Source organism: Salvelinus alpinus, chromosome 12 (assembly GCF_045679555.1).
Source record: "Salvelinus alpinus chromosome 12, SLU_Salpinus.1, whole genome shotgun sequence".
Taxonomy (NCBI): Eukaryota; Metazoa; Chordata; class Actinopteri; order Salmoniformes; family Salmonidae; genus Salvelinus; species Salvelinus alpinus.
Genome location: NC_092097.1, coordinates 56620414 through 56632999, shown reverse-complemented (window position 1 = coordinate 56632999; position 12586 = coordinate 56620414). Strand labels below are relative to the sequence as shown.

At 42.6% G+C, this 12586-nt stretch overlaps 1 protein-coding gene across 2 annotated transcripts in view; it reads left to right on the top strand.

Annotated features, from left to right (window-relative positions):
• Positions 1-12586, top strand: part of rnf123 (ring finger protein 123) — a 283644-nt gene that overhangs the window by 66671 nt on the left and 204387 nt on the right. For both annotated transcript variants that reach the window (XR_011667296.1, XM_071336894.1), the window contains exons 24-27: positions 5025-5108; positions 6060-6167; positions 6978-7155; positions 9206-9280. Coding sequence is in view for 1 of the 2 variants with exons in the window: in XM_071336894.1 (XP_071192995.1) it covers positions 5025-5108; positions 6060-6167; positions 6978-7155; positions 9206-9280 (445 nt within the window). In the remaining variant the exon portion in view is untranslated. The remainder of the gene's footprint in view (positions 1-5024; positions 5109-6059; positions 6168-6977; positions 7156-9205; positions 9281-12586) is intronic.

Here is a 12586-nt window from a genome sequence, read left to right as displayed (position 1 = left end):
AGGAAGGATCGAAGCATTTAAAAAAGACTTTTGTCACATATTTCATGGTAGGAAAGTGTGTGGGTCTGCAAAACATTTTACAACCGCTATATCAATGCCAGCTCTGCCTGTCTTCCTCCACATTACGCACACACACACACACACACACACACACACACACACACACACACACACCTACCTCTCGTTCAGTATATAGGTACAAGACCTTGGACAATCACCCTCCTAGTATCGCCTGTTATTGTCTGATCATTTGAGAAAAGGATGTCCTGCACTGCAGTTGCCAATATCCCATGTTCTATTAAAGCCTTTACGCATCTGTCTTTAACAGCTTTTATATTGGCAGTGTGCTGGACTGTCTTTTCTTTAAAGTTATATTTGGTATTTATTCCAAATGACACCTTTTCCCCCCAATTTTTTGTCCAATTACTTTTGACCAGAACCCTATAACGTCGTGCACTAAATAGGGTACCATTTGGGATGAACACAGTTGAGCAGAAAATGTTAAAGTCTTGGAATGAGAGTCCTTTAGATAACGGTTATTTGCCTATCAGAAGCTTCTAAAGCCATGACATCATTTTCTGGAATTCTCCAAGCTGTTTAAAGGCACAGCCAAGTTAATGTATATAAACTTCTGACTTCATCTGTATATAGCCATTAAAAAAATCGATATATTTAAAAAATCCTGTTTATCTTATTTTCCATATTTAGCAATTCATATTTGGAGTAATGTAGGCAGTTTATGCAGAGGATTTTTACCTCTCGCCATTACCAAAATTACATTATGGCAAGCAATTATTATTTTAGCAAACAATTATTGTAATCCATCCTATATTGTCCCTGACATCTTTGTCTCCCTCGCAACAGTTGTGGGATACAGTTGCACCATCCCAGAGCTCATCTCAAGAAAGATCTTGATTTTACAAATGTGTGTACAGTTGCAGCTGTATGAGAAGGCCTGCAAAACAGAGCAAAAAAAATGGGTAGATTTGATTAACCATTGTCACGTGCTAGGTGATGGAGGTCAGATTCACCCCTTTCCCCTGAAACACCCACAACATGATCCCCGGTAGAGACCGTATTCCCAAGCATCTCTGTGCAGTCAGACCTTTGATTTTGTGCCACACGGGCCACAATAATATACCCCCTCTCTGAATGTCAGAGTGTGACCCCCCTCCCCTCTCCATGGGTTACTACAGCTAGAGTTGCCAGCACTGCCACTGCCTGGGTGGGGGGCACCCCACCGGAATCCCCACCGGCTAGGTACAAGGTCTCAAGGTTCTCATTAGCAGCTTTGTGTATTTCCTTGTTTATTATGTCTCCCATCAGGGGGCTCTGGCTTTGCAGGTCCAACCCTGCCTGGCATGCTCCGAATCTTGAGGGGGCGGTGCAAAATATATGATTTTGATTGGTCAGAGAAAAACAATTGGTGTCAAAATATCAGAATTTTGCTGCCTGTTGTAGCCTGTATCTAGTCTGGTTGACTTTATCTAAGTTATATTGTATTTATTAACTGTAGTCTTCATCCCTGTGGGAATATCCTGCGGACATGAATGACATGACACAGTTAGAGGAGTTGACTACAGCACCAGACTGGTAGTCAAATATAAATGTCAAATACTTTCACGAAAAACACTTGACAGTGTTTGAGGTGTGCTTTGTTTAGCTTGGAGTTTTCAATGTGAGGACTATTTGATTGGCTTTATAGAAATTATATATTGAGCTGTATTTGCATACATGATCTGACACTTATATAATGAATAAATATTTTTTTTAAGTATGAAATAAAAAATAAATAAATGCTACAATAATAAATCATATGATTACAATAATAAATAGATAAACAGTGAATGTGTAATGTCTATTTCCTGTTCTGTACTACTATGGCGATTTTAAAGAGAATTCACCCAGCTGTGTCGATGTGAATGTACAGTGCATTTGGAAAATATTCAGACCCCTTCCCTTTTTCCACATTTTGTTAGGTTACAGCCTTATATTCTAAAATGGATTAAATAAATACAGGTGTACCAAGCTTGCAGCCTCATACCCAAGAAGACTCAAGGCAGTAATCGCTGTCAAAGGTGCTTCAACAAAGTACTGAGTAAATGGTCTGAAAACTTATGTAAATATGATATTTCCGTTTTTTTAAATGTATTTGTAGTGCATTAGAAAAAATGTCTAATCCTGTTTTTGCTTTGTCGTTATGGAGTATTGTGTGTAGATTGAGGGGGAATCCATTTTATAATATAAGGCTGTAACGTAACAAAATGTGGTAAACATCAAGGGCTCTGAATACTTTCCGAATGCACTGTATATGTCACTAAGCTGTGTACATGTCACTGTATATGTCACTAAGCTGTGTACATGTCACTGTATATGTCACTAAGCTGTGTACATGTCACTGTATATGTCACTAAGCTGTGTACATGTCACTGTATATGTCACTAAGATGTGTACTGCTACTGTATATGTCACTAAGCTGTGTACCGCTACTGTATATGTCACTAAGCTGTGTACTGCTACTGTATATGTCACTAAGCTGTGTACCGCTACTGTATATGTCACTAAGCTGTGTACCGCCTCTGTATATGTCACTAAGCTGTGTATCGCTACTGTATATGTCACTAAGCTGTGTACCGCCTCTGTATATGTCACTAAGCTGTGTACCGCTACTGTATATGTCACTAAGCTGTGTACCGCCACTGTATATGTCACTAAGCTGTGTACCGCTACTGTATATGTCACTAAGCTGTGTACTGCTACTGTATATGTCACTAAGCTGTGTACCGCCACTGTATATGTCACTAAGCTGTGTACTGCTACTGTATATGTCACTAAGCTGTGTACCGCTACTGTATATGTCACTAAGCTGTGTACCGCTACTGTATATGTCACTAAGCTGTGTACCGCCACTGTATATGTCACTAAGCTGTGTACTGCTACTGTATATGTCACTAAGCTGTGTACCGCTACTGTATATGTCACTAAGCTGTGTACCGCTACTGTATATGTCACTAAGCTGTGTACTGCTACTGTATATGTCACTAAGCTGTGTACCGCCTCTGTATATGTCACTAAGCTGTGTACTGCTACTGTATATGTCACTAAGCTGTGTACCGCTACTGTATATGTCACTAAGCTGTGTACCGCTACTGTATATGTCACTAAGCTGTGTACCGCTACTGTATATGTCACTAAGCTGTGTACCGCCACTGTATATGTCACTAAGATGTGTACTGCTACTGTATATGTCACTAAGATGTGTACTGCTACTGTATATGTCACTAAGATGTGTACCGCCACTGTATATGTCACTAAGCTGTGTACCGCTACTGTATATGTCACTAAGCTGTGTACCGCCACTGTATATGTCACTAAGCTGTGTACCGCCACTGTATATGTCACTAAGCTGTGTACCGCCTCTGTATATGTCACTAAGCTGTGTACTGCTACTGTATATGTCACTAAGCTGTGTACCGCTACTGTATATGTCACTAAGCTGTGTACTGCTACTGTATATGTCACTAAGCTGTGTACCGCCTCTGTATATGTCACTAAGCTGTGTACCGCCTCTGTATATGTCACTAAGCTGTGTACCGCCTCTGTATATGTCACTAAGCTGTGTACCGCCTCTGTATATGTCACTAAGCTGTGTACCGCCTCTGTATATGTCACTAAGCTGTGTACTGCTACTGTATATGTCACTAAGCTGTGTACCGCTACTGTATATGTCACTAAGCTGTGTACTGCTACTGTATATGTCACTAAGCTGTGTACCGCCTCTGTATATGTCACTAAGCTGTGTACCGCTACTGTATATGTCACTAAGCTGTGTACCGCTACTGTATATGTCACTAAGCTGTGTACTGCTACTGTATATGTCACTAAGCTGTGTACCGCCACTGTATATGTCACTAAGCTGTGTACTGCTACTGTATATGTCACTAAGCTGTGTACCGCCTCTGTATATGTCACTAAGCTGTGTACCGCTACTGTATATGTCACTAAGCTGTGTACCGCCACTGTATATGTCACTAAGCTGTGTACTGCTACTGTATATGTCACTAAGCTGTGTACATGTCACTGTATATGTCACTAAGCTGTGTACCGCCACTGTATATGTCACTAAGCTGTGTACCGCTACTGTATATGTCACTAAGCTGTGTACTGCTACTGTATATGTCACTAAGCTGTGTACCGCCACTGTATATGTCACTAAGCTGTGTACCGCTACTGTATATGTCACTAAGCTGTGTACCGCCTCTGTATATGTCACTAAGCTGTGTACCGCTACTGTATATGTCACTAAGCTGTGTACCGCTACTGTATATGTCACTAAGCTGTGTACTGCTACTGTATATGTCACTAAGCTGTGTACCGCCTCTGTATATGTCACTAAGCTGTGTACCGCTACTGTATATGTCACTAAGCTGTGTACCGCCACTGTATATGTCACTAAGCTGTGTACTGCTACTGTATATGTCACTAAGCTGTGTACATGTCACTGTATATGTCACTAAGCTGTGTACCGCCACTGTATATGTCACTAAGCTGTGTACCGCTACTGTATATGTCACTAAGCTGTGTACTGCTACTGTATATGTCACTAAGCTGTGTACCGCCACTGTATATGTCACTAAGCTGTGTACTGCTACTGTATATGTCACTAAGCTGTGTACCGCCACTGTATATGTCACTAAGCTGTGTACCGCCTCTGTATATGTCACTAAGCTGTGTACCGCCTCTGTATATGTCACTAAGCTGTGTACTGCTACTGTATATGTCACTAAGCTGTGTACCGCTACTGTATATGTCACTAAGCTGTGTACCGCTACTGTATATGTCACTAAGCTGTGTACCGCTACTGTATATGTCACTAAGCTGTGTACTGCTACTGTATATGTCACTAAGCTGTGTACATGTCACTGTATTTGTCACTAAGCTGTGTACTGCCAATGTATTTGTCACTAAGCTGTGTACTGCCAATGTATATGGCACTAAGCTGTGTACCACACCTTTCCCTACAGATGGTGGTGGTGTCAGATGATGTCCATGAATACGCTGTGGCTCTGAAGGACACGGAGGAGAAGATAGCACGCTGTCCAGCAAGAGTAAATACACACCACCCTCTATTATACATCTGTTATAGAGACATTATCAGTCTGTTTAGATGGCACGCTGCCCAACCAGAAGAATACAAATATACTACCTATTATCATCAATTTATCTAACTGTTAAGTATAATAGTTTAATAGTATAATCGTCCATGAATATGCTGTTGTTCTGAAGGACACAGAGGAAGAGAGCACGTTGCCCCAGCAGACTAAATACACTGTCCGTGTTATCAATCTGGGCCCAGCAGACTAAATACACTGTCCGTGTTCTCAATCTGGGCCCAGCAGACTAAATACACTGTCCGTGTTCTCAATCTGGGCCCAGCAGACTAAATACACTGTCCGTGTTATCAATCTGTTATGTATCATAGTTAGGGTCATGTGTTTTGTCACATGATTTTTAACCTTTTATTTGAACGTTTTTTTGTTGTTGTAAACTTTCATTTTTGGTGTAATTCTCATTTCTGGAAAAAGGCTTTAAATAGAGGTTAAAATTCAAGGTATGTGACACGATCAACCAAAAACACTGGGCCTTAATCATAGTCAGTAAAGTCTATTGCAGTATATAATGTAGTATTTAATACTACTGCTAATACTATCTACTATGTTTTAATGCAATAGGTACTGTATAATGGTAGTATAAACTACACAAAACCATTTATATTATTGTATAACCTAATAGTTGTATTCGTGTAATGTTATTTTATATTATGTTTTAGTATAATAGTCATGATCTATTGACACCAGTGTGGCATTTTTTTTTTTTTTTCTAGTTAAACTTTCTGTGATATTTTTTCTCTTAGTAGGAAACATGACCAGTGGTTAGGTCCTGGGTTTATGTGTACGTTAACGGTCTGAATCAACACTCTTGTTTATTACAGTGCTATAAATATTTGTCCTTTTTTACGAGGCATGTCTTTGTGTCACACCCTTTCTTGTCCATGTTAGAGACCAGACATCTTGGAGGAGCTGCTGAAGAGTCAGAAGGTATTTGCTGAGAAGCTGAATCACCTGAGTAGAAGACTGGCCTGGATCAACGCTACCATCTACTGTAAGGTAGGAAAGAGAGGCTACCCAGCACCTCTACTGTCAGGTAGGAAAGAGAGGCTACCCAGCACCTCTACTGTCAGGTAGGAAGGAGAGGCTACCCAGCACCTCTACTGTCAGGTAGGAAAGAGAGGCTACCCAGCACCTCTACTGTCAGGTAGGAAAGAGAGGCTACCCAGCACCTCTACTGTCAGGTAGGAAAGAGAGGCTACCCAGCACCTCTACTGTCAGGTAGGAAAGAGAGGCTACCCAGCACCTCTACTGTCAGGTAGGAAAGAGAGGCTACCCAGCACCTCTACTGTCAGGTAGGAAAGAGAGGCTACCCAGCACCTCTACTGTCAGGTAGGAAAGAGAGGCTACCCAGCACCTCTACTGTCAGGTAGGAGAGAGAGGCTACCCAGCACCTCTACTGTCAGGTAGGAGAGAGAGGCTACCCAGCACCTCTACTGTCAGGTAGGGAAGAGAGGCTACCCAGCACCTCTACTGTCAGGTAGGAAAGAGAGGCTACCCAGCACACTTCAGCCCTGATCTATTGAGACTGAAAGCATCAAGGCCACTCGTGCGCTGGTGTTTCTTCTCATTATAGCCAGGCTTGAATGAAAAAGGGGACAAACATCCTCAACTGAGGGACATTGAAATATTAAAATTGAAAAAAACAGCCTGTGAACCCAGTCTTCGTTGTTCTGTTGTGTACAAGAAAAGCGACAACATGAATTACTACTACTACTGTACTGAAGGTGTTGTTTCGCTTGTTCAAAACATCTAACTCTCTGTTATTCCAGAATATGATTTAAAACATCTCTCTGTGTGTTATTCCAGGATAAGATGCTGGATGTGTACTGGCTACTGAGGGTGTGTATACTCACCATCCAGCACGCTGACAACACAGGAACGTTGTTCGCCTTCGCCCCAGAGTTTTACCTCAACGTGGCCATGAACAGCTACAGCTCTCTCAAGAACTACTTCAGCCCCTCCAACTGCATGGACCAACTGCCAGGTAATCGCCCGCGCGCCCGCCTGCTTTAAGGCTGTGTTTTATGGCCACGAACAGCTACTTTGTCAGGTGACCACAACACACTAAAAGCTGCAGCCCTATTCCATTATTTTACATGACTTTTGTCCAGAGCCTCTATTAAAAACTACAGTTGACGTGCAGATGATAGTTTAGGAATTTAACTGATCGCTTTTTCTTCGTCGTCTTGTAGACCCTTTTAGGCACAGTTTTGTTGTGACAACTGAATTTGCATACACATTAAAGGTTGTGATCTCGTGCCAGTAATAACCCCTCCTGCCTGTTGACACGGTCACTATTATTTATTCATTCATATTCATTTATAGCCATTTTCACATCTGCAATTATCAAGAAATGCTTGTACAGGAACCCTAAAGAGCATGCAGAAATACAGCAACCCGGCTTAGAGCCCTGAAGAGCATGCAGAAATACAGCAACCCGGCTTAGAGCCCTGAAGAGCATGCAGAAATACAGCAACCCGGCTTAGAGCCCTGAAGAGCATGCAGAAATACAGCAACCCGGCTTAGAGCCCTGAAGAGCATGCAGAAATACAGCAACCCGGCTTAGAGCCCTGAAGAGCATGCAGAAATACAGCAACCCGGCTTAGAGCCCTGAAGAGCATGCAGAAATACAGCAACCCGGCTTAGAGCCCTGAAGAGCATGCAGAAATACAGCAACCCGGCTTAGAGCCCTAAAGAGTATGCAGAAATACAGCAACCTGGCTTAGAGCCCTGAAGAGCATGCAGAAATACAGCAACCCGGCTTAGAGCCCTAAAGAGCATGCAGAAATACAGCAACCTGGCTTAGAGCCCTGAAGAGCATGCAGAAATACAGCAACCTGGCTTAGAACCCTAAAGAGCATGCAGAAATACAGCAACCTGGCTTAGAGCCCTAAAGAGCATGCAGAAATACAGCAACCCGGCTTAGAGCCCTAAAGAGCATGCAGAAATACAGCAACCCGGCATAGAGCCCTAAAGAGCATGCAGAAATACAGCAACCTGGCTTAGAGCCCTGAAGAGCATGCAGAAATACAGCAACCCGGCTTAGAGCCCTAAAGAGCATGCAGAAATACAGCAACCTGGCTTAGAGCCCTGAAGAGCATGCAGAAATACAGCAACCCGGCTTAGAGCCCTGAAGAGCATGCAGAAATACAGCAACTCGGCTTAGAGCCCTGAAGAGCATGCAGAAATACAGCAACCCGGCTTAGAGCCCTGAAGAGCATGCAGAAATACAGCAACCCGGCTTAGAGCCCTAAAGAGCATGCAGAAATACAGCAACCCGGCTTAGAGCCCTGAAGAGCATGCAGAAATACAGCAACCCGGCTTAGAGCCCTAAAGAGCATGCAGAAATACAGCAACCCGGCTTAGAGCCCTAAAGAGCATGCAGAAATACAGCAACCCGGCTTAGAGCCCTAAAGAGCATGCAGAAATACAGCAACTCGGCTTAGAGCCCTAAAGAGCATGCAGAAATACAGCAACCCGGCTTAGAGCCCTAAAGAGCATGCAGAAATACAGCAACCCGGCTTAGAGCCCTAAAGAGCATGCAGAAATACAGCAACCCGGCTTAGAGCCCTAAAGAGCATGCAGAAATACAGCAACCCGGCTTAGAGCCCTGAAGAGCATGCAGAAATACAGCAACCCGGCTTAGAGCCCTAAAGAGCATGCAGAAATACAGCAACCCGGCTTAGAGCCCTAAAGAGCATGCAGAAATACAGCAACCCGGCATAGAGCCCTAAAGAGCATGCAGAAATACAGCAACCCGGCTTAGAGCCCTAAAGAGCATGCAGAAATACAGCAACTCGGCTTAGAGCCCTGAAGAGCATGCAGAAATACAGCAACCTGGCTTAGAGCCCTAAAGAGCATGCAGAAATACAGCAACCCGGCTTAGAGCCCTAAAGAGCATGCAGAAATACAGCAACCCGGCATAGAGCCCTAAAGAGCATGCAGAAATACAGCAACTCGGCTTAGAGCCCTGAAGAGCATGCAGAAATACAGCAACCAGGAGAGATGTTTGTTGACTGTTGTCTTTTCCCCAGGCTACGAGGACACCCTCACTCAACTCGCTGCTATCCTCGCTAAGCACTTTGCTGACCCGCGCATCGTTGGAACAGGTGAGTGGAAGCAATTACAGATAGCCATCCTATTATAAACCACATTATGCATCACTGGCATTTACTAGTAGGGGCCTGGAGTTATACCTTAACACGTTACTGAAGAGAATCGACCTGGCCATGAAGAACTCTGGGTTCTGAGTTACTATAAGAAGAGTGTGTTCTGGTTTTCATCTGTATAGTTGGTCTTCCGTTAGTCAGCGCCTCACCTAAAGCCAATTTATTTCTGTTAAGAGGAATCCCTCCGACTACATGCTGTACTTCCTGTTTATTAGCTAACTGGTTTAAGAAGGATCCCTCCGACTACATACTGTACTTCCTGTTTATTAGCTAACAGGTTTAAGAAGGATCCCTCCGACTACATACTGTACTTCCTGTTTATTAGCTAACTGGTTTAAGAAGGATCTCTCCAACTACATGCTGTACTTCCTGTTTATTAGCTAACTGGTTTAAGAAGGATCCCTCCAACTACATGCTGTACTTCCTGTTTATTAGCTAACTGGTTTAAGAAGGATCCCTCCGACTACATACTGTACTTCCTGTTTATTAGCTAACTGGTTTAAGAAGGATCCCTCCAACTACATGCTGTACTTCCTGTTTATTAGCTAACTGGTTTAAGAAGGATCCCTCCGACTACATACTGTACTTCCTGTTTATTAGCTAACAGGTTTAAGAAGGATCCCTCCGACTACATACTGTACTTCCTGTTTATTAGCTAACTGGTTTAAGAAGGATCTCTCCAACTACATGCTGTACTTCCTGTTTATTAGCTAACTGGTTTAAGAAGGATCCCTCCAACTACATGCTGTACTTCCTGTTTATTAGCTAACTGGTTTAAGAAGGATCCCTCCGACTACATACTGTACTTCCTGTTTATTAGCTAACTGGTTTAAGAAGGATCCCTCCAACTACATGCTGTACTTCCTGTTTATTAGCTAACTGGTTTAAGAAGGATCCCTCCGACTACATACTGTACTTCCTGTTTATTAGCTAACTGGTTTAAGAAGGATCCCTCCGACTACATACTGTACTTCCTGTTTATTAGCTAACTGGTTTAAGAAGAATCCCTCCGACTACATGCTGTACTTCCTGTTTATTAGCTAACTGGTTTAAGAAGGATCCCTCCGACTACATGCTGTACTTCCTGTTTATTAGCTAACTGGTTTAAGAAGGATCCCTCCGACTACATACTGTACTTCCTGTTTATTAGCTAACTGGTTTAAGAAGGATCCCTCCGACTACATACTGTACTTCCTGTTTATTAGCTAACTGGTTTAAGAAGAATCCCTCCGACTACATACTGTACTTCCTGTTTATTAGCTAACAGGTTTAAGAAGGATCCCTCCGACTACACACTGTAGTTCCTGTTTATTAGCTAACTGGTTTAAGAAGGATCCCTCCGACTACATGCTGTACTTCCTGTTTATTAGCTAACTGGTTTAAGAAGGATCCCTCCGACTACATACTGTACTTCCTGTTTATTAGCTAACAGGTTTAAGAAGGATCCCTCCGACTACATGCTGTACTTCCTGTTTATTAGCTAACTGGTTTAAGAAGGATCCCTCCAACTACACACTGTACTTCCTGTTTATTAGCTAACTGGTTTAAGAAGGATCCCTCCGACTACATACTGTACTTCCTGTTTATTAGCTAACTGGTTTAAGAAGGATCCCTCCGACTACACACTGTACTTCCTGTTTATTAGCTAACTGGTTTAAGAAGGATCCCTCCGACTACATACTGTACTTCCTGTTTATTAGCTAACTGGTTTAAGAAGGATCCCTCCGACTACATACTGTACTTCCTGTTTATTAGCTAACTGGTTTAAGAAGGATCCCTCCGACTACACACTGTACTTCCTGTTTATTAGCTAACTGGTTTAAGAAGGATCCCTCCGACTACACACTGTACTTCCTGTTTATTAGCTAACTGGTTTAAGAAGAATCCCTCCGACTACATGCTGTACTTCCTGTTTATTAGCTGACTGGTTTAAGAAGGATCCCTCCAACTACACACTGTACTTCCTGTTTATTAGCTGACTGGTTTAAGAAGGATCCCTCCAACTACACACTGTACTTCCTGTTTATTAGCTGACTGGTTTAAGAAGAATCCCACCGACTACATGCTGTACTTCCTGTTTATTAGCTAACTGGTTTAAGAAGAATCCCTCCGACTACATGCTGTACTTCCTGTTTATTAGCTAACTGGTTTAAGAAGGATCCCTCCGACTACATGCTGTACTTCCTGTTTATTAGCTGACTGGTTTAAGAAGGATCCCTCCAACTACACACTGTACTTCCTGTTTATTAGCTAACTGGTTTAAGAAGAATCCCTCCGACTACATGCTGTACTTCCTGTTTATTAGCTGACTGGTTTAAGAAGGATCCCTCCAACTACACACTGTACTTCCTGTTTATTAGCTAACTGGTTTAAGAAGAATCCCTCCGACTACATGCTGTACTTCCTGTTTATTAGCTGACTGGTTTAAGAAGGATCCCTCCAACTACACACTGTACTTCCTGTTTATTAGCTAACTGGTTTAAGAAGAATCCCTCCGACTACATGCTGTACTTCCTGTTTATTAGCTAACTGGTTTAAGAAGGATCCCTCCAACTACACACTGTAGTAGACACATTCAACTGTAGAGCAGCAATGTGAATTACTCACCCTGGCTACATGCCAAATGGCACCCTATTCCCTACGTAGTGCAGTGCTTTTGAAACCTAGCCCTATGATTCCCACACATATCTGTCTCTGCTATTACCTGGAGCTGCAGGACAAAGCTGCCCGGTAACACAAGAGGACAGAGTCATCTGTTACAAGCTATTTTAATGGGAAATGTAGACTTAATATAGCCTCCGGTACTGCTATTTTTCGCCAGGATTAATTTCTAACTATGAATGGATAATTACAAGTTTTTACAATTGAGCTCCAGGCAGTCAGAGTCAAAGAAAGGAAATGTCTGTTTGAGCTCCAGGCAGACAGGTCTGTTTGAGCTCCAGGCAGACAGGTCTGTTTGAGCTCCAGGCAGACAGGTCTGTTTGAGCTCCAGGCAGACAGAGTAAACGAAAGGAAATGTCTGTGTTTTTCCTTGTCCTCCATACACAATGCTGGTGACACGTGTTTTAGAATCCTATTTAAAGGAATTGCTTTCAAGTGTTTTCCTTAGAAAGGTGTTTTTTTTGTTAAAAGTAAATGTTTTTTTATTGTGTTACTATTACGAGAGAAGGTTTTCAGATCGAGTGTTCAGCAGACCCTGGGTGGGTTGAAATACTATTTGACATCTTTCAAATACTTAACGTTTTT